The 27,400-nt window shown below is 36.7% G+C and overlaps 2 protein-coding genes and 1 long non-coding RNA gene across 3 annotated transcripts; 1 reads left to right on the top strand and 2 right to left on the bottom strand.

The window, feature by feature from the left end:
• Nucleotides 1-75: 75 nt before the first annotated feature.
• Nucleotides 76-8,724, bottom strand: cdc34b (cell division cycle 34 homolog (S. cerevisiae) b). The gene is made up of 5 exons (XM_077556055.1): nt 7,974-8,724; nt 7,779-7,865; nt 6,195-6,292; nt 4,008-4,142; nt 76-1,701 (listed from the first exon to the last, which is right to left on the bottom strand). Exons 1-5 carry the CDS (start codon nt 8,157-8,159, stop codon nt 1,491-1,493), a joined length of 717 nt encoding a protein of 238 aa, XP_077412181.1. The 5' UTR covers nt 8,160-8,724; the 3' UTR covers nt 76-1,490.
• A 455-nt stretch (nt 8,725-9,179) lies between these two features.
• cactin lies at nt 9,180-21,302 on the top strand. The gene is made up of 10 exons (XM_077556052.1): nt 9,180-9,704; nt 9,906-10,455; nt 10,546-10,641; nt 10,812-10,957; nt 11,046-11,208; nt 13,893-14,007; nt 14,085-14,277; nt 15,848-15,967; nt 18,079-18,455; nt 20,673-21,302. Exons 1-10 carry the CDS (start codon nt 9,400-9,402, stop codon nt 21,161-21,163), a joined length of 2,556 nt encoding a protein of 851 aa, XP_077412178.1. The 5' UTR covers nt 9,180-9,399; the 3' UTR covers nt 21,164-21,302.
• Nucleotides 18,020-24,746, bottom strand: LOC144042937 (uncharacterized). Its single transcript, XR_013291019.1, has 2 exons — nt 24,611-24,746; nt 18,020-18,545 (listed from the first exon to the last, which is right to left on the bottom strand). It is a non-coding gene; the product is annotated as an uncharacterized LOC144042937 (long non-coding RNA).
• Between the last annotated feature and the right edge of the window lie 2,654 nt (nt 24,747-27,400).

Genomic DNA, 27,400 nt, shown 5'->3' with positions numbered 1-27,400 from the left:
AACTCTGCGCCCAACAAGATGCTTTCACTGATAGGGGAAAACATGGAACGTTTCAAATTCTCGCTTTACATCACGTAGATTTTGTTCCAATAAATCTTTATTTTTCACTTTTAAATAGCCAAAAATAAAAAAATAAACAGGTGGAGAAAACAAGGTGATCATCCGTACAGCTACATGTGCATATCCGTCAAGGTCTGTCACTCTGAAAACGACCCACTATGTCGAATGTAATTGAATAATCCTGAGAAATTCAGTGAAGTCCAATTTGAGCAGTTGAAACAATCAATACTGGTGACGAAATACACACACGAGGAAACACACTAACACTAAAAATATATCAAAATACTTAAACTCACTACTAACACAAACCGTAAAACAAAATTGTGGTGGAATTGTTCTTTTTCATTTCCACTGACTTCCAAGGCTGAAAATCCTTTATAATCCTGACACTGCAACATCATTTCTCGGGCACATTTTCTACACACGTTAAGTTGTCAAGCCTACTAATCTCATCACATAAAACATTCTCAAGCGAAGGTTGCAGGCATTAAGTCTAACCATATAGAAAAAGACTAATATTGCTTGCAAGGAGCATAAAATAAAGACAAGAATACAACAGCATACATTTCAGGGGTATTTAAAAGAACAAAACAAAACAAAACAAAAAAACAATTTTGTTTAGTCAGGCATCAAACCTGAGGAGAAACAATTTTGATGAGCAAGTACTGTCCTCCCGCAGAAACTATGGTTAAACGTACACTTTCTTTATCTGGTGGCCTTATCGTAATTCCTCCGTCAAAATGACAAAACACCCCCAGCGGCAACCAGAGGAGAACCAGCAATGATCATGTTCTTGACTTTTTGACATAGCCGGCAGTCCACTTGAGTTTTCTAGCTTCTCTGTAATCACACGCTTTTGCTATCCGAGCTGTAAGCAGACCACCATTTGCAAACAGTTGCCCAGAGGAAGAAACAAAAAAATATATTCCAATGTTTTCTGGCATGCAGACTATGTTTGAGGAAAGTCCCATCCCATTATTTTTTTGTAGTTCATCACTCCAGGAAGTCACTGAGACTTAATATCGGTAAGCAAAAACCATAATCAGAAAGGGAAACTAGTAACAATGAAAAGTTGTGAAGTGAATGATTTGTAAGTGTTTGCATCAGTGCAAAGTGGCATCGCCCCCATTTGACCTTTAACATTTGAAGCACTATTTAAGTTAGCCTCTCTGGTTTCGGGTCAAAAAACGAAAACTTTTTGTTCTGTTTTTTTGCTGGTGCAAATCTCAGCAAATCCACATGAGCCCATCAATTCAGCTTTAACAAAGAGCGCGCAAGCTAAGGTAAAATCATCTCATTTCATTGGTTTACAAACAGGAGGCGTCAAATATTTCTCACTTGCAGACCTCAGACCTCTCGGACGACCCGGGCAGTAAAAGGGGGGGTCGTCGCGTGTCAGCAAAGATTGGTCACGCTGTGGGAAAGCCATGTCATGACTCTTCATTGCCTGAGTCGTCCTCGTCGTAGCAGCAGTCGCCGTCTCCGTCCTCGACGTCGTCATCGTCGTAATAATAGTCATAGAAGAGGTCGGAGCCCTCGTCGGGAGGGGGGGCACGTGTGCGGACGCAGTACTCGGCCAGCGTGGTGGGTACCTGAACCCCGTCGCGTTCCGCCTCCACCTTTGTGGCCAGTACTTGTTTTCTGCAGGAGACATTCAACATTGATGGTTTTTTGATGAGGTCATTAGGCAACTGTAGATCTTTATTTAAAAAAAAGAAAAAATAAGGCATTTGACACTATTGATTAGTGCCGTCACCATCGTATCTTTTTTAAATCAATTATACTATCGATTATTCCATCGAATAATTATTTAACACCAACAAAATTAGCCTATGCTAAACGGTTATCAATCGCGATTAGCATTAGCGTGCTAGCGATTGCCACTTCAGGTAAACAAACACTAACTACCATTTAGTTCACACATACACCATTATATCGACATTACACATGTAGCAGTGTCTTAAAAGTCACTTACAGACGATGCTTCAACATTATTCTATGAGTAAACCAGTGTAGCGCTAGCTGTTAGCTACATGAGATCAGAAACTTCCTGTTCATCTCTTCTGGGCCTGTTTAGTGCATGACTGCCCTCTATTGGTTAAGTGATGAACACCTAAAACCGAGTGGCATGTTATGTTTTGGAATTAGTACAGTCAAAGTGCTTTTTAGGACATACAGAACTTCTTTTCCTGTGTTTTGATGAAGCTCAATGTGCTGTGTTGTAAGAAAAACCTACTGTCAGTGTGCGTTTCTAAGAAAGTTAGTAACTTCCGCCATTTTGCCACTAGATGGCACTAACAGAAGAAATAAATCAGATCACAGCTGCCATTTCAATACAGAAAAGTTTGTGTAGAAAACATGGACAGCCCAAACATGGTTCCGGCGGAGCTTCGAGTCAGAAAATTTAAGTTATCTATTTTTAAAATCGACTTATCCGACTTGGTTGACTTTTTTTTCCCAGCCGTACAATTATTGATCATCGGATATTCATGAATTAATTCGAGCGATATAGCATAAGAGGTTCGGCAAACAAGTTGATCAAACGTTAACCGGATGAGAGATATTAAGAAAGCAAGTTTAGGTCACTGTTACCATACAGCGCTCATAAACACATTTTTACTCACAAATCAGATAAAAAACAAAACACCAAACGTCTGCTCTTATCATGAAAGACTTTCAAGTTGAGTCACTCGTGTCTCAAGGCACCACGGCATGGACAATTTACCAATATAAAATTTTCTCAAGGGTCCAAATGATTGCTATATCAATGACAACTTAATGTGTCTTAAGTATTTAAATGTATTTGCTGATGCCAAAACTTTTTTATTGGTCTGGTAAAAACAGACTACATTTGAAACGCAGCGCTGAATTTAAACAAAAGAAACACTGTAATTTTTGCTACAAAACATTTTTTTTTTTAAATAGGTTATAAAGATGGTAAATTAATTACATTAAAATGATTGCATGTTATTACATTTCTTGGTGTGATAATTGATGAGAAATTTGGTTGGAAGCAACATTTTGGTAAAAAGCAAAATGTCAAAAAGAACTAGAAAAATTCCCGCGGAAATTTTGAATGGGACTGCTGACTCTTGCAAGGTGGAAAGACGCATGTATCTAGTACTTGTAGCAATAGTAGTAGTAGTATAGTAGTAGTATAGTAGTAGCAAGTACTTGTAGTAGTAGTAGTAAGTAGTACTTGTACTAACATAAGTAGTGCTTGTAGTTGTAGTAATTTTAATAGTAGTCAAATGGCCAAGATGGCCGCCGACCCAGGTGGGCGAGGGGGAGAGAGTCCTTGGCGTACCTAATCAATTGGCCAAGATGGCCGCCGACCCGGGTGGGCGAGGGGGAGAGAGTCCTTGGCGTACCGAATCAATTGGCCAAGATGGCCGCCGCCCTGGGCGAGCAGAGTGGCGAGAATCCGAATTATTTTTATTTGTTTATTTTTGATAAATAGAAGGATGTCATAAATAAGACAATTGTGCACACTTGTTCTCTGTTAATTCCATGATATGACTTACTGTGTGGAGATTTGGGTTAACACAAACCAACACTCACCCTACTTTTGAGCTTTTAGGAATTAATTCATTTATTTGTTGTTGTTGTTGTTTTTTTTAAACTGTTTTATTAATTTAGTTCTGCTTCTTTGAAGGTTGTCTTGCTGAAGATTGTTTTTGTGACCAAAAAATAAAATGTAGGCAAAATTTATTGACGTTTCACCCTATACCTTTTTGGTTGTAATAAAATATAAAATAATCAGAAATTAGAATTTTCTCTCAGAATTTTTATGTGATTGAAATGATCAAAAAAAAAAAAAAACTACTACTTCATGTTCACTCTTAGTTTGCAAAAACACAAATTCGCTTTTTTTGGTGTATTTTTAATTCAACGTGTAACCATTTTAACATCTGTTGCGTGCGAACCCGTATTGCGCAATTGCTCACCTGATGATCTCGACATATTCGCGATCCTTGCCCTTGCTGTCCCTCCATTTGCGATACATGACGGAGGCATCCACATTGGCAGGGGAGAAAGTGTTTGGCTCGTTCAGCAGTGAGATGACACTCAGCAAAATGGTTCTGAAAGCACAAAGGAGGGTCACAACATTAGAACTTGACACAAAACTGATCGGATGACTGTTAAGGAACATGGAAGCCTTTTTTTTTTTTTTGCAGCGATTGAATATCAATTCTGCTACTGACTATATGACGTTACTATGATCACGGATTAGAACGCAGATAAGAGATTGTTTTTACCACTTTAATACACAAAGAGCAGCATTGTGAGCCAGTATTTATGACTACCTCACAATTCTGAGGTTCAGTGTTGGAATGTCAGCTTCTGACTACTGCGGAGAATGAATTGAACATATTAAAAAACTGGTTTGACTTCAATAAATTATCATTAAACTTAAACAAAACCAAGTTTTTGAATACTAGACAAATCACTCATCAAGTCAAGATTATGGTAAACTCAGTTGAAATAGAAAGAGCGTATGAAAATATATTTCTGGGAGTGGTTATTGACAATAAAATATGTTGGGAGTCACACACAGAAAATGTCAAAAGGAAAATGTCCAAAATCATAGGCATGCTCTCTAAAACAAAGGATGTCCTGAATAAGAAATCATTATACTGTTTATTATTATTACCATATCTGACTTATTGTGTGGGAATCTGTGTAAAAGCATATAAAACAAATAACGACCCGGTTTTCAAACTGTAAAAAAGAGCCATAAGAATTATTAATCGATCAAAATGTGCAGAACCAACACATTCACTATTTATGAAATTAAATACAATAAAATTGTGCGACTTTGTTGAGTTTAAAATAGCACAAATCATGTATAAAGCAGACAACAATCTACTCTGCCACATTACTCAGAAGCTATTTGAAATTAGAAAGAGTCCTTATAACATAAGGGGTACAAGTGTCTACAAAAAAAAAATCAAAACAACAACAAATATTAAGCAAAGGTGTGTTTCTGTAAGAGGTGTTAATTTGTGGAATCATTTTGGTACTGACCTGAAAAGATGCAAATCACTTGTAGAGTCTTTTTTTTTTTTTAAAACAAAGTTCAAGAAAATGATTTAAATCTGACTTGAGCTGGCAAAACAGCAGAAATGGTGTCATTTATTTTGATGTATCAGTATGAGTGCAATGAAAATTGTATACGTGAATTCGAGGATGAATTATTATGGTGTATGTCTATGAATTACACGTACATTTGTTGCTGGCAAACGTACGTACATGCCAAAGTGCAGTTGTATACACAAACAGGTTTATACATTTTCTTTCATTGAAATATATTAACCTATTATTGTATCTATAGAAATAAGTCAAAACATAAGGGGTAGGACTAGATACGTTTTTAACTTCTTCCTACTCCCTTTTGAACATGTAAGCTCTTTTCTTTCTTCCTATTCTTGTTTTTTTCTTTTTTACTGCAACTTATATTTTATACTTGTATTAGTGATGGGAAAATGAAGCCTCATGAAGCTTCATGAAGCACTTTTACTATTTTTATTACTCCTCTAGATGGTGCTCTTGGTTCAAATATAAAGGCTAGTGCAATGAAAATGTATTACATTTCCATTGCCTTTTTAAACCAATAGTGCCATCTAGAGGAGTCCAAAAATATCACAAGTGCTTCATGAAGCTTCATTTGTCCATCACTACTTGTAATGTGTTTTATGTTTTTCTATGTTTATATGTTCAATAAACCAACCAAATCAAAGTTTACATTTTATTATTAAGATTCATCTGAAAGAACTCTTGTAAAATTAAATTAAATTTAGACTTGATGGACACTTTGTTCAATGTTGAAGTGTTACTTAAAATATCGCCTACGCAGCACATTAAAGGTTTTACAACGGCGGCATCTCGACTCCGTAATTTCTCTTGTAATTATTCCCCAGGGCAGAATTAGTTTTGCAAGCACTTTGTCGAAAATGACCGTGTTTAACTTTGGAGACCGCGCAGGTAAACAGAAGATGTTAGCTAAGAGACAGAGATCATTTTTCACAGATGGTGTCGAATCGCCAGATGTGGCGTCACCATGCGTCCGTTATGTGATAAGGGTCCGAAGCCGAGTCCATGACAGTAACCCGATAATGACAATTCATGCTAACCGGACATTCTGGGTGGGATTCCATCTCTCCGAAGGCAGTTCTCCACTTTGCGGGTCATCCACTGGTGGGTGCAATATAGAAATACACACATCGCCATTCTGAAAGACAAGAAATTGAATATAGATTGATTGCCATTTGACCAGCAGAGGTTATTCAAATACAGGTAGTAAAAGTACTCCAATTATGTACTTACAAATTCTATAAACTCTGTTACTTCAGAAAAACTCAAAAGTAGGCTCAGAAATGCACTTAACTCATTCACTGCCATTGACGGCTATAGACGTCAAAAATTCATTGTAACTATTTCTATTAGTTTAACATTTTCCCACCTTTGTTAACAAGAGTATGAAAACCCAGATTTTTTTTATTGTACATTTAGAACAGATATAAAATTTGTGATTAATCGTGAGTTAACTATTAAAGTCATGCGATTAAAATTTTAATCGCCAGATGCTCCAATTTTTTTATCTTTTCTTTTTCTTTTTAATTCATTCACTGCCATTGACGGCTATAAACTTCAAAAAATAATTTTAACTATTGCTAGTAGTTTAACATTTATTCCCACTTTTGTTAACAAGAGTATGAAAACCTAGATTTTTTTTATTGTACATTTAGAACAGATATAAAATTTGTGATTAATCGTGAGTTAACTAGTGAAATCATGCGATTAATTACGATTACAAATTCGAATCGCCTGATGCCCCTAATTTATAATAATCTTTTATTTTTATTTTTTTAAAGAAGAAAAAGAAGAAAAGATTAATTAATTTTTAATAATCTTTTTTTTTTATATATATATATTTTCTTTTTTTTTTAAAAGAAGAAAAGATTATTAAAAATTAGGGGTGTCAGGTAATTAAAATTAATTGTAACTAATCGCGTGAAAAAAAAAAAAAAAAGATTATTAAAAAATTAGGCGTCAATGGCAGTGAATGAGTTAAGTACAAAAGAAAAAAAAATGTTTTTACTATACAATCCCTATTTTGATAACTTTGCACATTGAAAACATACTTTTTTTTTAAAAAAAAATTATCAAGAGCTAGCTGTGCTGACTCGTGCATTTATGCAATCAAAAGAGTACAGACTAAACAAAGCTAAATTTGATCATGGTAAACCCTGCTGACTACATTTTGAAGCTCATCCAGAGAATGCCAAGAACGTGCAAAAAAAGTAATCAGAGAAAAGGGGGGCTATATATTTATGTATTATTTTCAATTTTTTTGTTAACTACATAACTCCGCATGTGTTTGTTGTTTGGCCTGTGCTGTATTCTATTTTTGGTTCCAAAATTTGTTTGTTTAAAAATTTTTTAGACCCCTCTGTGCACTTTACTATTGTATCCCTGTTTTTATTTTGTTTCAACAAGTTATTTGAATGAAGCACAGCTCAAGTTGATTCTTTAAGATGCAGATGTGCAATTTTAAAATTTAACAACATGCATCTGACGAACGGTTGTCTGTCGTGCCCTGTGCCAACCCCCCACCATCCAGGGCCCTCAATCCCTCCTTGCCTGGGGCCCCTGGGCACCCTTGCTACAGATTCATGATGACTTAGTGATTCTGATGAGGGCTATTATTGACCCACCTCATAGATGTTGGGATGCCACATCTTGGTGAGGAATCTAAAGGAAGGTGGGGAATATGGGTAGTCCATGGGGAACTTGATCCGGGCCTAGGAACATAGGACGCCAACAAAAAAAATATTTTATGTCGCTTTAATGCCTCATGCACACATCATAGTTTCACCTGTCCCAGTAATTTGCCTTGAAATGAGTCTTACCTTGAAATAGCCCCCCTCATAGTGTGTATTGGGGGGTCCGAAAATGGCCACTTCCCAGTTGTACATATCCGCCTCGTCCACCAGCGTTATTTTAAAGCCCTCGACGGGTTCCTCTTGAAGGCTCTTCATTTCCAGCATGAGAGCCTTCTGCGAACTGGCGACATGAGAGCAATCGTGCTGCGCCATACTTGACACTTGGCTAGCCTCAAGTTCTCTCCCCGATCGACAGCTGCTGACTCGTTTGTTGACGGCAACGCAGCTAAATTTGACGCCGCACTCACTGGTCGAACAACCCGACACTACCGACGCGAGGATACAATGAAAACAGGCCGAAGCGAATTGGGCTCGAACGCGGGTTGTGTTTGTTACCAAAATCGGATCAATTATTTAAAGTCCACTCTCTCAGTGGCGTAAACTAACCAAACCATCATTGCCGCCGAGTAACCGAAGCTTTAGCTGGTCTACTTGGAAAAGTAGCCGCGGATATAAGCCGTAAATCTACTGGTAGCTCCTGGCTAAATAAGCTAGCTAACGAAGACCGCCTCACAACCAGATGGAGACGATTTTTTTTTTTTTTTTACCTTGTCGCAAATAGATTTTAACGCGCTGGTGAAAAACAGTAGCAGATTTACCAACAAGCCACCGCGACCGATTTTTAACTATTATAAACTACAATTTACGATGTGGATCTTTGATGTCATGCGGACAGAGCGAAGAATGTTGTTGAAAAGAAGTCCTTCCTCTCCTTAAAAACAGGCAATTGTGCAATGGGCTGCTATGGGATTTGTAGTCCGGTTATTGTTTGTAAACATTGTCTTCTAAAATCCAAACAGTAAATAATCTTGAAAAACACGTCAATAAAACACTATTTTATACCCAGCAAACAGTATAAACTGAAATTGAGTAAAATACGCCTGACATTATATGCATTCTATATAGCGGAAATAATGTGGAGAACTACATTCACCAGTTACAGGATGTAACACGAACGCGAGTGTTGTTTGCGTTTGCGAGAAGCTGCGTTGACCTATTTTTCGAATTAAATCATTTTTATTTAATAAAGCAATGGCGTGTTGAATATTTAATTTTGGACGTATAATGGCGTAAACACCAGCGCAGTCAACTTTTAAATTTAAATTTATAATACTCGGGTCCAGTGTGACGTTTTTATCTTGCGCCACAATAACAGAAAGTACCCGCTTTTAGCTGCCCCTATTTTGCCTGAGTGAATGGTTTGAGGGGAAAAATACAATATAGCACAAATTGCGTGACTTATGTCATGTATCGATTTTATGTTCAGATATTGAATATTTATGTGACAGGATGGCTATTATAGAGTATGTAAAAAGAAAAATAAACCTTGTATATCACATGGCATTAACGCGACAAAATCGTATCAGGACCCCTGTTGAACGCAAAGTTCGTGATGGGTTCGAAATCAAGACGACGATCCCGTTCTGTGTCCAGAAGTCGAAGCCAGGACCGGCCAAATAGATCCAGAGTAAGCAGGTCTAAATCTCCAGAGAGAAGGCCGAATCGCTCTCAAATTCTGGACCCAAAACGATCCGCTCGGGGCCACGCACGGTCCGACAGTCGCGATTCCGGTAGCAGCTCACCAGACAGACGACGGCCTCAACATCGGGGCCGTTCAAGTTCTCGAAGTGGCTCGGAGAGTGACAAGAGGCAAATAATGCAACGTGTCAGGAGCAAATCTAAGGACAATTCGTCCAGGTACTGATGCAAAGTGTAGATATTGTTGTTGTTGATCGTTTTGTTGACAAGGTATGTATGTCTTCATGAAGGCAAGCGGCCCTTAACATCCGAAATGTTTTTGAATGCACCGTTACGGAAAAATGTTAGTTCCAACAACATATTGAGCCTTTAGTTTTCAAAACATACATCATGTTTATCGAATCGTTTGTTTTATCTCAGTTCTGATTCAGATCATACTAAAGAAAGAGGGAGAAGAAGCAACATGCAGATCCGAAGAGGAACATCTCAAGAGAGAAGGAGGGAAAGGTCTTCTTCAGGCTCCCAAGATGGAAGCAATGAAAGAGAGCGAGGAAGACGGAGAAGCCTCAGTAGAGATAGACAGAGACAGAAGGAGCAGCGAGACAGAGATAGAGAGAGGAAATCGGAACGAGACAAAAGCAAAAGGAGTAGCGAAGGCGAGCCTGGAAGGAGCGGGAAAGGCCGAGACCGAGGGAGACCTCAGTCCAGTTCGGCCGACTCCTCTGACAGCTCTGGCTCTGATCGGGAGAGCAAGACCGCCAAAGACAAGGAAGCCCAAAAAAACCAGAAGGAGATGATGAAGGCTCTGGAGACACCAGAAGAGAAGCGGGCCAGGAGGTTGGCCAAGAAGGAGGCGAAGGAAAAGAAGAGGAGAGAAAAGATGGGTTGGAGTGAAGAGTACATGGGATACACCAATGCCGACAACCCTTTTGGTGATAATAACCTATTGGGCACGTTCAAATGGCAAAAGGTATGTTTGGAGGCGGAGCTGCTTCCATTAGATCACTTTTTCTAAATTGCCTTTTAGATCACATACTCTGCCCTGTTTTTGTTTTGTCAGGCTTTGGATAAGAAAGGTATCGGACACCTCGGAGAGAAAGATCTTAAGGAGAGGAACAAACGCATCCAGGAGGAGAATCGCCGAGAACTTCAGAAGGTTGGTTGCTGCATACTTTGGCTGGACGGGTCATCGAATTGCGATCGAATTGCAATAGTTTGTTTGTTATATTGCGATTTTAAATGTGATTTTTTTTCAAGGTCCTCATTCAAACTAACAAAGCACATTTATCTGTACTGTATTACTAATGTATTATTAATTTGTTGTAGGTAAAGCAGCTGCGTTTGGAGCGTGAGCGAGAGAAAGCAATGAGGGAGACGGAGCTGGAGATGCTACAGAGAGAGAAAGAAGCGGAGCATTTCAAGACCTGGGCCGAACAAGAGGACAACTTCCACCTGCATCAGGCCAAACTGCGGTATGCAGCTACCACGGCTGGGAAAAAAACTGCAGCAAGATTGTAATATTTGGACCCCAAACATTGAATTCAAACCGTGCGTGTCCAGGTCTAAGATTCGAATCCGCGATGGCCGTGCGAAACCCATCGACCTGCTGGCCAAGTACATCAGCGCCGAAGATGACGATCTCGCTGTTGAGATGCACGAACCGTACACCTTCCTCAATGGGCTGACAGTCACAGACATGGATGATCTTCTGGAGGATATTAAGGTGGGTGACACTTGAAGGTGTGCCAAAAAATCGATTCTCATAAGAATCGCGATTCTCATTTAGTACAATACAGAATAGATAGATAGATAGATAGGGCCAAAATCGATTTTATTCCAATTATTTTTTACTGTCTCCCCTTTGTTTGTGTGTGCCTTTATTGGGAGCGCTGTGCATGTTGTGCCCGGTTTGGCCACTTAGAGGCAGTGTGGTTCCACGCGTTCTGATACACTGTTCAGTTGTAGCCACATTAGAGAGTAGAAGGAAAAAGTCACGATCAAGCTATTCCAATAAAAGTAGGGTTTTTTTTTTTTTGCAGCGTGGAGCCATTCTTTTGAGTGATAAAAGTGCCGCGAGTAGCGCGCTAATTAGCATTAGCGTGTCAGACTGAAGTAGATCATTATGATTCCTTGAACATCTATAGATTGAAGCAAAAATCATTGCCAATCAAATCACGTTGAATCAAAAAAACGTTCTTAATTGAAAATCGATTCTGAATCGAATCGCACACCCGAAAACCGGAATCGAATCGATTTTTGAGACATTCAAAGATTCCTACCCCTAGTGTGCGGTAGTGTTAATTTTATCCGCCATTATTAAATTTAGTCTCAGTTTTAGTACAGTTTCAATTACGCTTGCTAGTTTTTATCGTAGTCAATCTCTTCCCGTTTTTAGAGTCCATTTTTAGTCAACTATAAAACAAGCATTTTGGTCCAAGTAAATATAATTTTATTTGTCAAGTTTTAGTCAACAAAAACTGTCAACCTTTTAGTCAGGACAATCATTTTACCCCTGTATATTTTTTTTGTCATCTTTTTGATGAAAAACAACTTCACGCTCAATTACAGTATGTCAACAAGTGGCTACGATGGCTCCATGCTATGAGCTAGTAAATTAGCCAGCATTTGTTAGCAGTTGGATTAACATTATTGTTGGAACGTTATAGCCATTGGATTAATGAACATTATCGCTATAATTTACTTGTTTTTTTTTTCCTTCACCGTGATCCACCTCCTCTCTGTTCTATGTGTTTTTGCATGTTGCACTCGCGAGCTGCAGATTTGAAAAGGGAGGCGGCGGGGGGGGGGGGGAGCGGAAACAATATTTTACAAAATCATATCGTTTCCGTCAAATTTTTGTTCATGAACTAAAAATGTCCATAGGTTTTAGTCCAGTTTTTATTAAGTGAAGTACATTTTGGTCTCGACAAAAATGCATACTGATTTAGTCCCATTTATTGTTTATGAATTAATTCATGTCGTATCAACCACTAGTTGCACTGCCTCGGCCTTCAGGTGAAATTTCAGGATGAACGGAAACTGCACAAATTTTTTTTCAGGTGAACTTTGTTTGATCGACTCTCAACCTTTGAACCCGCTTGCGTAACTGTTCAATATGAGTGATACTTTTTGCATCGCGTGCTTTTCTCTAAGAGGGCGCTGAATTCTTTGTTAGAGAAGGTGACGTTTGGCAAAAGCTGCTAAAACATTGAACATTTGGATGAACATGTGCAATCAAAAGTTTAGAGATGATAAAATGGAGTTAACTTGGAAAGGTTATTGGGAAATTTGGGTTCATCCGGAAATTTGACGCAAATATCCCAAAGTTTATGTAAGCAGTGAAGATCAGTGGTTCCCAACCTTTTTTTTTTTGTGACGTAGCCACACTGAAATATTTTGTAACCCCTAACCAGCGCAAAGCATTTCTGATTGAAAAATAAATAAATCGAGTGATGTGCCATCATTGTCTGATTTATTCAACTTTGGGATTTTATTTGTTGTTATGTGGTCTCTTGAACTATTTGGAAATAAAAAGATATAACTTAATAAGGGAAAAAAAAGAAAGAGAGAATTAATTATAAATAAAGATGTGTGCACATACAAACTATTAGGATTGTTAGAAAAAATCGATTCGGCAAGATATCGCGATATTACAGCGCGCAATTCTCGAATCGATTCGATATGCGGCCGAATCGATTTTTAAACATCAATTTTTTATGGAAACATTCAACAAAATGTCTTACTTAGGGTTAGGATTCACACATTAAGCAAGAAAGAATGTTCTATTAATGGAACATTAAGCCTTCATATTTTATTTCAGTGCTGTTCAAACATGAAACAGATTCCAACCTGTTTGTAAATGCATTGGCTCACTTATAAGCCTGAATTTCCAGATAAATAAATACATTTTCATACAAATCTTACAGTGTACATGTACACGTTTACTGATTAGTATTTTCTAAATTTGAGTAAAGAAAAAAAATGCAATAATCAATTTATAGATTCATATCTGGATTAATCGGTATCGAATCGAATCGTGACCTATGAATCGTGATACGATTCGAAATCGCCAGGTACTACGCAATTCACACCCTTGCAAACTATTATCACTATAAAGTGTCATCTTTTGGGATCATAGTAAAGTTTTGTTCTCAAACATAAATAATGAGCTGAATTTTAAATAAAGTTTTCAAGTGATTGACAAGTTGGGTCAAACCATTCTGGTACGGCGGGGATGCTGGGTTTTTAGGACACTGAAACTAAATGACCTACTGAATATAAAATTCATTTTATGAACTTGTATATTTTTTTGAAATATTGACAAATACTTTTAAAATCATTTTTAACAAGCCCCATTTGAGAAGCACTAGTGCAGATAATGACATGGAATTGTTGTTGTGCTGTCAGGTTTACATGGAGCTGGAACAAGGCAAGAACGTGGATTTCTGGAGAGACATGACCACCATCACGGAGGACGAAATCAGCAAGCTGAGAAAACTGGAGGCCTCCGGAAAAGGACCGGGTACGCGATTTCCTCTTTTTCATCAGGCTTCACCTTTCATTGCAAACGGAAAGTGACCGGCATGCGCCGCCCCGCAGGTGACCGGCGTGACGGCATCAACACGGCCGTGAGCAGCGACGTGCAGACGGTGTTCAAAGGGAAGACGTACAGCCAGCTGCAGGCGCTGCACCTCAACATAGAGACCAAGATCCGGGCCGGCGGGTCCAACCTGGACATCGGCTACTGGGAGAGTCTGCTTCAGCAGGTCCGAGTCTACATGGCAAGAGCCAGGTAAGAATGTGCTGCTGATGACATTTTATCAACTCATTCACTGCCGTTGACGGTTATAATTGTCCAAAAATCATTTCTATTAGTTACATTTTTTTTCTACTTTTGTTAACAAGAGTATAAAAACCTAGATTTTTTAAAATTGTACATTTTTAACATATATAAAATTTGTGATTAATCGTGAGTTAACATTTTAATCGCCTGATGCCCCTAATTTTTAATAATCATCTTGTCAAGCAATTCAATTTTTTTTTAATTGTAATTAATCGCATGACTTCACTAGTTAACTCGTGATTAATTACAAATTTTATATATGTTCTAAATGTACAATAAAAAAAATATCTAGGTTTTCATACTCTTGCTATCAAAAGTAGAAAAAATTTAAACTAAGAGAAATAGTCCAAATTAATTTTTGACGTTTATAGCCGTCAATGGCAGTGAATGAGTTAAAAAATAATAATAATTGTATGCAGCTGAAATGAAATGAAAACTTAGAATAAGTCTCTTAAACCTGCTGGGTTGACTTCAACTTCAGTACACAAAAATGTCCAAAATGGCCACCAGCTTCAGATCTTCAGGCCGCTCAAATCCAATCTTCAACTCGAGCTGTCAAAATTAACCGGTTAATCGACGAGTAATCTATTATCAAATTAACTCATTCACTCGCAGCCATTTTCACTGAAGCAACCCCTTTCACTCCCGGCTGTTTGACTGATTCTGCAAGGTCCACAGAATATTGTCTATCACTATAAAAACATGGAACCTACCAAAAGAAAGATTAGAGTCTCTTCTTTCATCAGGACAAAAAGTATATTTGTATCTGTTTCCGTTTTGTAGCAATTAGCATTAGAACATAGCTAAGTTTAATCATTATTCACAAATCTGTTTAGAACTGTGGGGAAATGAGCTTATTGAAGCATGGCCCTAGTTGATCTCTTATACTCTGCTGCCACCTGCTGGCTGTTTGTATAATAACTTCCATTTCTTCAACCATTCTTTGCAGTTGAGAGGCTGCATCAAAGCCTTCTGTATGCTCTAGCAAAAAAAAAAAAATACATATAAGTTTTTGGCAATATATAAATAGAATGTTTTGATACGTTTTTGGGAGTTAATCGAGTCACTATTTTAATAATCGAGTAATCGTTTGTCATATATGTAATATGAATGTAAATAAGACATTTGCAAACAGCTCTTTTTCCCTTTTTTTTCTTTAAATCACTGTACAAATATGAAGTATGAAATAAACACCAATCAATGATTAATAAACAGGAAGCGGGGGGGAGTGCTTTTGCAATACATTTTAATGCAAAATTAAAATGTATCCGATTAGTCGATTAAAGCGATTGAATAATCGATAGATTAATCGATTCTAAAAAATATTCCATAGTGGCAGCACTGCAACCCAATCTGCTTGGTCAAAATAATTAACCAACCTTAGGTAGAAGTAACCCAATTTGCTACCCAGCGAGTGGGTTAGGAAAACAACCCAGCATAAAATTTTTTTTTTTTTTTAAGTATTTAGTGTGTAACAATGAGCAATTGTTGTGTACCTGAAAATGTGTTTGCGTGACAGGCTGAGAGAGCGACATCAGGATGTGCTGCGTCAGAAGCTGTTCAAGCTGAAGCAGGAGCAAGGCGTGGACAGCGAACCCTTGTTCCCCATCATTAAGGACGAGCCACTCGGCCACGCCATGTAAGCCAATTAGTGGACTCGAACCACAAACATTTCTGAGGTCCATCGTGAGACTCCAGTTCCATTTGTTCTTCTTATACACTCACTGCCCTCCATAATTGGCACCCTTTGTTAAGATGTTTTTTTTTTTTAAACCTTTTAACTCATTCACTGCCATTGACGGCTTTAGACACCCAAAAATCATTTTGACTATTTCTATTAGTTAAATTTTTTTTTTTACTTTTGTTAACCAGAGTATGAAAACCTAGATTTTTTTTATTGTACATTTAGAAAAGATATAAAATCTGTGATTAATCGTGAGTTAACTATTGAAGTCATGCGATTTATTACGAGTAAAAAAATAAATAATCGCCCGACGCCCCTAATTTTTAATAACCATCTCGTCAGGCGATTCAATTTTTTACTCTCTCTAGAAAAAAAAGAAAAAGAATTACTCATAATTAATCGCATGACTTCAATAGTTAACTCACGATTAATCACAAATTTTATATCGGTTCTAAATGTCCATTTTCATACTCTTGTTAACAATAGTGGAAAAAAATGTTAAACGAATAGAAATAGTTCAAAGGAATTTTTGACGTTTATAGCCGTCAATGGCAGTGAATGAGTTAATGAATTCATTTCATTTTCATGTAACCTTTATTTAACCAGGAATGTCCTATTGAGATTAAAAAACTTTTTTCCCCAAAAAGTCCTGGCCAACAGGTGGCAAAAGTTAACAACTGCAACCAAATGAAAATGACTTGCATGTCGGCAAAAAGTTCGTTTCAGCAATTACAATTTCAATGATGACGCTCCACAATTAAAAAATCAGCATAGCCGTAAAAAAAGATTATTAATGCTCATTTTTGAGTTGTTTAAATGTATTTGCACCTTTTTTTTATTTAAAATAACTAATTAAATATTTTTTGTTTCATCCAAAAGGAACTTGCATAATTATAGTGTTTCAAAGAATTTTATTTGTCTTAATATTTTTTTATTTTTTTTAAGTTTAAACATTTTCTTGTTTTGTACCCCAAAAAAATCGTCCTACGACACAGTGCACATGCTGCACTCCAACTTCAAGTTTTTGCCAATGAATAAAGAAAAAAGGAACTTACATAATTATAGTGTTTCTTTTTCTTTTTTTTTTTAATTGGTCTTAATATTTTTAAATGCTTAAACATTTTCTTGTTTTGTACCAAAAAATAAATAATCGTTTGAATAATCGTGATTTCAATTACTGCCAAAATAATCATGATTATTATTTTTCCCATAATCGAGCAGCCCCAATAGTCATCACTAGACATCACAGTTAGGGGTGTGCCCAAAAAATAGATTCTCATAAGAATCGTGATTCTCATTTAGTACGATTCAGAATCTATTTTATTTGAATTATTTTATACTGTCTTCTCTTTGTTTGTGTGTGCCTTTATTGGGAGCGCTGTTCATGTTGTACCCGATTTGGCCACTGAGGGGCAGTGTGTTTCCACGCGTTCTGATACACAGTTAAGTTGTAGCCACATTAGAGAGTAGAAGGAAAAAGTCACGATCAAGTTATTCCAATAAAAGTTGGGTTTTTTTGCAGCGTGGAGCCAAGCTTTTGAGTGATAAAAGTGTCGCGAGTAGCGCGCTAATTAGCATTAGCGTGTCAGACTGGAGTAGATCATTACGATTCCTTGAACATCGATAAATTGAAGTAAAAATCATTGTCAATCAAAAATCGTTCATAACCGAAAATCGATTCTGAATCGAATCGCAGACCCCAAAAATCGGAATCGAATCGATTCGTGAGACATTTAAAGATTCCCACCCCTAATCACAGTTACTCATGTCTCAGGTAACAACAACCAATCACAGCTCAGCTTCAGAAAACCGGTGAGCTGTGATTGGTTGTTGTCTGAGCAACTGTGATGTCATCTGCAAGTAAGTGGCAAAATGGCCGCCACCTGAGGTGGATAAAAACGGCGGGATTTTGCTTCATAACTCATATTCCACAAATGTAATATTAATTCCTGCTGAACTGACAAATTCGACATGCTTAGTGGTCAAGCAAGGTTACTTTATCTTGAGCACTAACGCATGCATTCCAAAAAAAACAACTTTTTTTTTTTTTTTTCCCCTTGCGAAAGTGACACCAGAGCAGGAGGCCGAGCAGGAGAGTCAACATCAGAAGAGCCCGGCCCGTCGTCTTCCCTCTCATCCCAAAACAGCAAAAAAGTGCCCGCAGGCGAGGACGGCCCGTCCACATCTTCAGCGGAACACGCTGAGCGCAGTGAGGAGGGAAGAGAAAGCGGTGGGAAGAAAAAGGATGAGGAGAAAGGAGAGGAGGCGGAGGCGGTGTTGACGGAGGAGGACCTGATTCAGCAGAGCCAGGCGGAGTACGATTCGGGTCGCTACAGCCCCGCGGTGCTGGCGACCTCCGAGCTGCCGCTGGACACGCACACCATCACCCCCGAGGAGGACGCGCACAGGCTGCAGTTAGCACGCAGGCAGCTGCAGGTCACAGGTAGGACGTCAACCGACATTTTTATTCGTTTTAATAGGATGAGACGAGTGTCTGCAACCTGCGACTCTTTAGTCCCTCTCTTGCGGCACCCTGTGGATATTTAAAAAAATGTAATTAAATAAAAATGTAGAAATTAATCATTTTTTACATTTGTAGTTTTTGGATAAAATATTATTTAAATGAATTAATGATTTAGATAATTAGAGTTAATAAAAAAACAAAACAAGAATAAAATATTTTTTTAAACTGTCAAAAATATTTAAGTTGTCAGGAAAAGACTAATGAAAGGTAGATGAAGAAGTTTTAAAAATTAGGGCTGTGCAATTAATCAAAATTCAATTTCAATTATTACATTCCACAATTACAAAATCGACATAATCAAGACAAAGACAAAAATAAAATATTATTACTAATTTTGAAATGTTTAAATGTATATATTTGCACTTTTTTTATTTTAAAATTACTAATTTAATGAATCTTATTCTTTTATTAATGAATAATATAAAATAAAAAAATTTAACTGTCAAAATATTTAAGTTGTCAGAAAAAGACTGATGAAAGGTAGATGAAAAAGTTTTTAAGATTACCTAAAAATTTGGGCTGTGCAATTAATCAAAATGTAATTACAGTTTCAATTATTATATTCCACAATTACAAAATCGACATAATCAAGACAAAAATAAAATATTATTACTAATTTTGAAATGTTTCAATTTATATATTTGCACCTTTTTTATTTTAAAATGGCTAATTTAATGAATCTTATTCTTTAATTAATAAATGATAAAAAAAAAAAAATTAACTGTCAAAATATTTAAGTTGTCAGAAAAAGACTGATGAAAGGTAGATGAAAAAGTTTTTTAAAATTACCTAAAAATTTGTGCTGTGCAATTAATCGAAATTCAATTAGTTTCAATTATTACATTCCACAATTACAAAATCGGCATAATCAAGACAAAAATCAAATATTATTAATACTAATTTTGAATTGTTTAAATGTATATATATTTGCACCTTTTTTATTTTAAAATGACTAATTTAATTAATCTGGTTTGTTCCAAGAGTAACTTGCATAATTATAGTGTTTCAAAGAAATGTATTTGTCTTAATTTTATTTTATTTTTTTACACGTTTAAACATTTTCTTGTCCTAATCGTGAATTCATCGAGCAGCCCTACTAAAAATGTCCAAAAAGTGATCATAAAATGTCCAAAAAGGAAAAGCAGAAAATTACCATCAAATGTATAAGAAGTTGCCCAAAATGTCAGAGAAGTGAATTTTTTAAAAAAAAGAAAGAAATGAAAACATTCAAAAAGTAACCATAAAATGTCCAAAAACAAAAGAAAAGCAGAAAATTATCATAAAGTGTCTTTGGAATTGTTAAAAAAAAATAAAAAAGAACATTGTTTTTTATTTATTTATTTGTTTTATGGGAGAAAAGAAAACATTTAAAAATGCCCAAGAAAAAAAATGAAGGTTTAGGTTTTAGAGGCATGTTTTGCCAGGCGCTTTAGGCCTTAATGGGTTAATGTATAATTTTTTTACAATAACATATTTAAACATGTTCTTGTTTTGTACCAAAAAACAAATGATTGTCTTAATTGTGATTTCATCGAGCATCCCTACTAAAATGTCCAAAAAGTGACCATTAAATGTCTAAACAGAAAAGCTGAAAATTACCATGAAATTGCCAAAAATGTCAGAGAATCTCATTTTTAATTAATAAAAAAAGATAACATTCAAAAGTAACCATAAAATATCCCAAAACAAAAGAAAAGAAGAAAATTATCATAAAATGTCTTCGGGATTGTAAAAAAAAAAAAAAAAGTCAGAACATTGTTTGTATGTTTTTTTTGTAAGTGAGAAAAGAAAACACTTAAAAATGTCCAGGAAAAAAATGAAGAAATTCTAATCATTTCCATAAAATGTCCACGAAATTGTTGAAAATGTCAGAAAAGTTGATAGCTAAAAAGGTTAAAAAAAAATAAACAAATTAATTTAAAAAGTCACAAATAGCCATAAAATGTCCAAATAAGGAAGAAGAGATGCAGAAAATCACCCAAAATGCCAAAATTATGAAAAACTGTCTGAAAAATTACACACACAAAATAAGTAAATAAAGACGAACGGCAGAAGAAAATGAATCTGGAAAGTAAAGCAAACTGGACTCGTATCTCAAAGCTGCAATCCCGTTGCTCATCTCCGTCTTTCCACCAGGGGACGCCAGCGAGAGCGCCGAGGACGCCTTTGTGCGTCGAGCCAAAGAGGGAATGGGCAACGACGAGGCGCAATTCAGCGTGGAGATTCCCGTCACGGGCAAGATGTACCTGTGGGCGGACAAATACCGCCCGCGAAAACCTCGCTTCTTCAACAGGGTCCACACCGGGTTTGAGTGGAACAAATACAATCAGACCCATTACGACTTTGACAACCCTCCACCCAAGATCGTCCAGGGCTATAAATTTAATATTTTCTACCCGGACCTGATAAACAAGCGCTCCACCCCTCAGTACTTCCTGGAGCCCAGTCCCGACAACAAGGACTTTGGGATCCTCAGGTTCCACGCCGGCCCGCCGTACGAGGACATCGCCTTCAAGATAGTCAACAGAGAGTGGGAGTATTCGCACCGACACGGCTTCCGCTGCCAGTTTGCCAATGGGATCTTTCAGCTGTGGTTCCACTTCAAGAGGTACCGCTACAGGAGATGAAGCTCACGGAATGACATCATCATCGTCATTTTCATCGTTGTCAAGCGCGACTCTGCTTTCTCGGTGGTTCGGGGGAAATTGTTTCATAATGCTTTTTGTTCTGAAAATCATACATTAAAGATTAGATTTTTTTACCATCCTATTTGTTTGTTTTTTTCTGTTTTGGAAGCACTGGATTAACAAGATTCAACTCGTTATTCTAGCGTGGGGCTCCAAACTACGGCCCACTATCCATTTTTGAGTGACCCACAGCGTGTGCTAAAAATGACATGACACAGTCCGCAATGCTACTTTAAAGAGATACTTGACTCAGCAGCGGTACTAAGTATTTTGTCCAGAATTAATTTATAACTTCACTATTTTTCATGTACGAATAATACCTTTAAAAACAAGCTGAAGCAGGAGCAAGGCGTGGACAGCGAACCCTTGTTCCCCATCATTAAGGACGGGCCACTCGGCCACGCCGTGTAAGTCAATTAGTGCAGTGGTCCCCAACCACCGGGCCCGGTACCGGGCCGTGGGTCATTTGGTACCGGGCCGTGGGTCATTTGGTACCGAAATAAAAAAAATTTGCATTATTTTTATTTTTTTTCGAAAATTTTGTTTTATTTTGAAAAGTGGCCGGATTCTGTCTGTTACATCCGTCTCACTTGACAACTCTGTTGTTGGTGCGACGTTACGGACCCAGTTAATAAAGTTGCACATGATTACACAGTAGACTTTACGTTCATTATTATTATAAAGAAAATACCAGTTTTTTTCTTGTCATTTTATTTTGTTTTTATCAGCTAAACCTTTAGATTGTGCCGTGAAAATATTGACGACATTAAACCGGTCCGTGGTACAGAAAAGGTTGGGGACCACTGAATTAGTGGACTCAAACCACAAAAAAACATTTCTGGGAAATTTCTAAGGTCCATCGTGAGACTCCAATTCCATTTGTTCTTCTTATACACTCACTGCCCTCCATAATTGGCACCCCTCGTTAAGATGTTTTTTTTTTTAACCTTTTAACTCATTCACTGCCATTATAGACACCCAAAAATCATTTTGACTATTTCTATTAGTTAAAAAAAAAATCTACTTTTGTTAACAAGAGTATGAAAACCTAGATTTTTTTAATTGTACATTTAGAACAGATATAAAATTTGTGATTAATCGTGAGTTAACTTTTGAATTCATGCGCTTTATTACGAGTAAAAAAATAAATAATCGCTCGACGCCCCTAATTTTTAATAACCATCTCGTCAGGCGATTCAATTTTTTACTCTCTCCAGAAAAAAAAGAAAAAGAATTACTCATAATTAATCGCATGACTTCAATAGTTAACTCACGATTAATCACAAATTTTATATCGGTTCTAAATGTCCATTTTCATACTCTTGTTAACAATAGTGGAAAAAAAATGTTAAACTAATAGAAATAGTTCAAAGGAATTTTTGACGTTTATAGCCGTCAATGGCAGTGAATGAGTTAATGAATTCATTTCATTTTCATGTAACCTTTATTTAACCAGGAATGTCCTATTGAGATTAAAAAACTTTTTTCCCCAAAAAGTCCTGGCCAACAGGTGGCAAAAGTTAACAACTGCAACCAAATGAAAATGACTTGCATGTCGGCAAAAAGTTTGTTTCAGCAATTACAATTTCAATGATGACGCTCCACAATTAAAAAATCAGCATAGCCGTAAAAAAAAGATTAATGCTCATTTTTGAGTTGTTTTAATGTATATATTTGCACTTTTTTTGTTTTATTTAAAATAACTAATTAATTTTTTTTTTCATCCAAAACGAACTTGCATAATTATAGTGTTTCAAAGAATTCTATTTGTCTTAATATTTGTTTTTGATGTTTAAACATTTTCTTGTTTTGTACCCCCCAAAAATCGTCCTATGACACAGTGCACATGCTGCACTCCAACTTCAAGTTTTTGCCAATGAATAAATACATATTTATTATTTTAAATTCAATTTGTTTTTTCCATTTGCTGTCGACAGGGATGTGATTTGACCAAAGTGAAATTATCAGAAAATTTAGCCGGGGGTCTGGGGGCCGCTGGCACCCAGCTAGGTCCAGGGCAGTGCCCTGGTGGGGGGACAAAGGGGGCTTCCCGGAGCTCATGGGTTTTCCGTGTTTTAAGTACTTTCAATGCACTCACATGACAAAGAAATAGACAAAACAACAGCATAAATTTTCAATGTATATTGAACTATCCCATATAAAATGGCAGTTTTAGTCAACTCAAAATCAGTCACATTCAAAAACATTGGACTGCCTTTGCTTTTAAAAACTATCACTGAGAATATCATCATATCTAACTAATGTGATTACTAAGTTAACACATAAATAATGTTGAGGGGTTCAAATTTCATGAACAAATAATTGTATCATGACCAAATGAAAAGTAACTCATATTAGAGCATACCACAAATGTCTTTGTTATAGCAGAAGATGTTATCTGTCGGAGTCATGTGCATACACATTGAACTACTAAAAAAAATAAATAAATAAATAATCGGAATTTTTTTTTTTTGGGGGGGGAGATAAAAAAAAAGCGGAATTCCGCGAATTAGCGGAAAAATCACATCCCTGTGTCGACTGAAGATGACATCACCTGTGCTGAGGAAATAGGTAACAACATCCGGACAATAAGATTTGGTATTGGGAAGAAAAATGTGGAAAAAGCTGCATTGACATTGAAACAAGTATTGGCATTGGAATAGGTTGTATTGAAAATTTTAATACAGACATAAAAAACAACAACAGTATTTTCTTTAAACATATGTTTTGTATTATGATGTATTTTTCAAAGCCAATCTGCAGATTTTTTTACACTTTTTTATCCGAGTGTCACAGGTTTTCAGTTTCACTTTTTTTTTTTTCCAGTTTCAATTTATGGGGTAGATGCCAGATGTTGAAAGCAAATGTGTATGTTTAAAAGTGTAAGCATCTTTTATTTTAACTGTTTGCAAACCATACATTGCAAAAAATACTGACATTTATCAAGAAATTGTAATATTTAAAATAAAATGATTAAATACAGAGGATAAAGGTTTGAGGTTAAAATACCTGTAGCGGCTTAAAGATCCACTCGCAGTAAAAACGTTTTGTTTTTATTTTATTATGACAGTAAGAGTACAGATGTGAGAATATAATGTTAGTCAAATACAAGTAGCTGAGTACTGTCCACTTTTGGTTAAGGTTTAGGTTATCTTGTAAAACATTCAATAGGGTTCTGTAGCTCTATAGTCATTTTCACATCTAAGCACTAAGCAGCAGTTTATGAGTTTTTTATTTTTTACAGGTACAAGCTATTGGTCGTATGTTTACACTGGTAGGCTTCAAATCTTGAAGGAAAAATCGTGACTTCAATGTGTTCCGTTTTCGTGACAACAACATGACATGCTAGCACCGGATTGCGAGCTATGTTCGTACAATAAATCTTACCTTCAAACTAAAACTTCTTTCTTTCTGCCCACTTGGAGTGCTCTGCATGTCAACCAACGTTTAAACTGTTCCACGCGGTGTTTGTATATTGAACCATGTTGAAATCTTCCAAAATGACGCGTAAACTGGTGTGGCTACTCTCAGTTTGTTTGGAATTGCGGACTTGTGCATGGGCGTCATTTGAGTTCAACCCACTGTCGTTCGTTCAACCAATGAGGTTGAGCTTTTAGCCCGCCCAAATCCTCCAGAGCCCGCCCTCTTCTTCTACGAGTACAAATCACGGTGCTCTACAAGTACGAATCTGAATCGAGAAATTTGGTGCAAAAGTCACGTGACTGGACAGCAGCAGAAAAAAACACTTGTGACTCCTAGTGGCGACTTCTTTGACTACAAGTTGTCATTTCTACAGATACAAATCACAACTTTTACAGATACAAATTGACACTTTTGTACAGGTGCAAAAATTTTTTTGTACAGGTACAAATCATGACTTTTACAGGTACAAATTTGTTTTTACAGGTACAATTTTTTTTTAAACATACACTTTTTTTTTTTTACAGGTACACATTTTTTTTACAGGTACAAATCACGACTTTTACAGATACAAATTTAGACTTTTTTCTATAGGTACATTTTTTTTTACAAGTTAGTTTTGCACCAAATCTTATTGTCAGTGCTGTGGCTCCATACAGCACAAGTGATGTCATCTTCAGTCGACAGCAAGTGGAAAAAAAAATTAAGGTATAAATTGTTCATAAAAAAATAATAAAGTTATAATTATAGACAAAATATCTTCTTACTGTTGATAATGGTTCAATGAGTCAAATATCTATATAAAAACACAAAAAAAGTGGAGGTGAACAAAGTGAGGTGTCAATGACGACAAAATGACTACATTTTTTTTTTACTTAAAAATTACAAAAATAATTTCTCTTTGAAGCACTGTGGTGAATAAAGATAATTAAATTTTAGAAGCAATAATAGTTTCTTCCACTTTCTGCTCTGTGACGGTCCGTTGGCCACCCCAAAATCACCTTAAACCGAAAGCAGTTATGTAGCATTTTATCAAATTAACTGGACAATACACACAATTCACAATTGATTGAATTTAGTGTCTTTAATAGATTAAAGCGACTGAATACAGAAAATTCCATTTTGAATCGCTACTGCCACCTGTTGACGAAAAATGAAACTGCACACACCCTTTTTCTTTAAAAAAAAAAAAAAACGCTTTATTCAAACAAACGATACAAAATGTGTGAAAAACAACTCGAACACAAAACATGCCAGGGAGGACAAAAGGATATAGAAGCTAAACAAAATAAAATCAACAATATATACTTTTTTTTTCTGCACAACCTCACACACTAACGTGGTCACGTGCCAGGCGGGGAAGCGAACACGCCAAACTGCATCGTAGGCAAGTGACGAAACCACTACGTCACCTGGAGTTTAAAAATGGCTTCAATTGTGCCATTAGGCTAACAAAATATAAAATATGAAGCAAATGTTAAAGTCTGGGGTTTGAGTGATCGAGTGGAGACCATCCGAAAATAGACACCTTGAGAAATCATCCACATCAGTTTGTAAAAAAATATGAACGAGTGACAAGTTACAAAAGAGAATATCACTTTAAATGGAAATGCCGCATTCTCTTGGTTTCGCGTTGTTTCTCTTAATTGCACTGCTTCTCGTAAATCAATGTGAACGTTGGATTATTTTTTTCGTCCAATCAGATTTCAGCCTCTGCGTTGCCATGTCAACATAATCTGCCAAATTCTTTTTACTGCCAACTTCGCGAGCAAAACACTTCCGTAGCAATCTGCGCACATGAACACATTTAATAAACAGCCCCGGTGGTGAGTACAACATATTTTATTTTGAAACGAACTCGGATTAGCATCCAAATGTATTTATGCTTAAATCGCCTAAAAGTTGATCTAACAAAGTCTGTCTGAGTTTCATACAGCAGCGGTTTGTCCACTTTATCTCGATGGCTCACAACGAGCTCTTGAAAGATGTTCCTCTCATCCTGTGGAGAAAGATGGCAGTGGTATAAAAAATAAAAATAAAAATAAAAAGTGGACTGTGAGAAACAACCAGAGACCCCGATGACAATCTGCAGTCTGACTGCAGAGGGGCCTTCCGTTTCCCTTTCCTCTTCCCCTTGAAGTCATTCAGGACCGCCTTTCAGGCTGAGCAGCCAACATCGCCGAGAAGTCTATCGTGTTGTAGGTTGGACGGTGAAGGGCAGAGAAGCTTTCTTTGACCTTCTTACATACTTTACATTCTTGACCAGACCAAATTTCAGATGACAAGTCCCTAAATCCGTTTGTATGACTTTGCGAGGCAGATCGTTTACTTTAAAGATAAATACTAGAGATTAAATCTCCACTGCATCTTTAAACCAAGAGCGCCATCCAGAGGAGTAAATAAAAAAAATATCACAAGCGCTTCATTTGTGCATAACTAATGGTGGGTTCTGTGGTTTCCCACGGTCTGGAGGGGCTGTGAAGGCATTGCTACTGTGGTTGCATGTTTGCAGTCTGGGGTGTTAATTGTTACAACATTCTGCGATCTTGGTTACCATATTTAGCAAAATGAGTGTCAAAACAGTAATTAATACTATTGTGAGATTCGAGAAAAACTCTGTCACCCCAACTAAGCAATTATCTTAACAAGCTAATGCTAGCATGCTAATGTCAAGTACCATATGGCCTGTAAATGTGATTACCTGAAGCCAAATTAGCAACTTTATCTTAGTTTGGCCTAGCATGTGTTTCAGCCATC

Source organism: Vanacampus margaritifer, chromosome 2 (assembly GCF_051991255.1).
Source record: "Vanacampus margaritifer isolate UIUO_Vmar chromosome 2, RoL_Vmar_1.0, whole genome shotgun sequence".
NCBI classification, from domain to species: domain Eukaryota; kingdom Metazoa; phylum Chordata; class Actinopteri; order Syngnathiformes; family Syngnathidae; genus Vanacampus; species Vanacampus margaritifer.
Note: the sequence above shows the minus strand (reverse complement) of the source record. Positions and strands in the feature narration are given on the sequence as shown.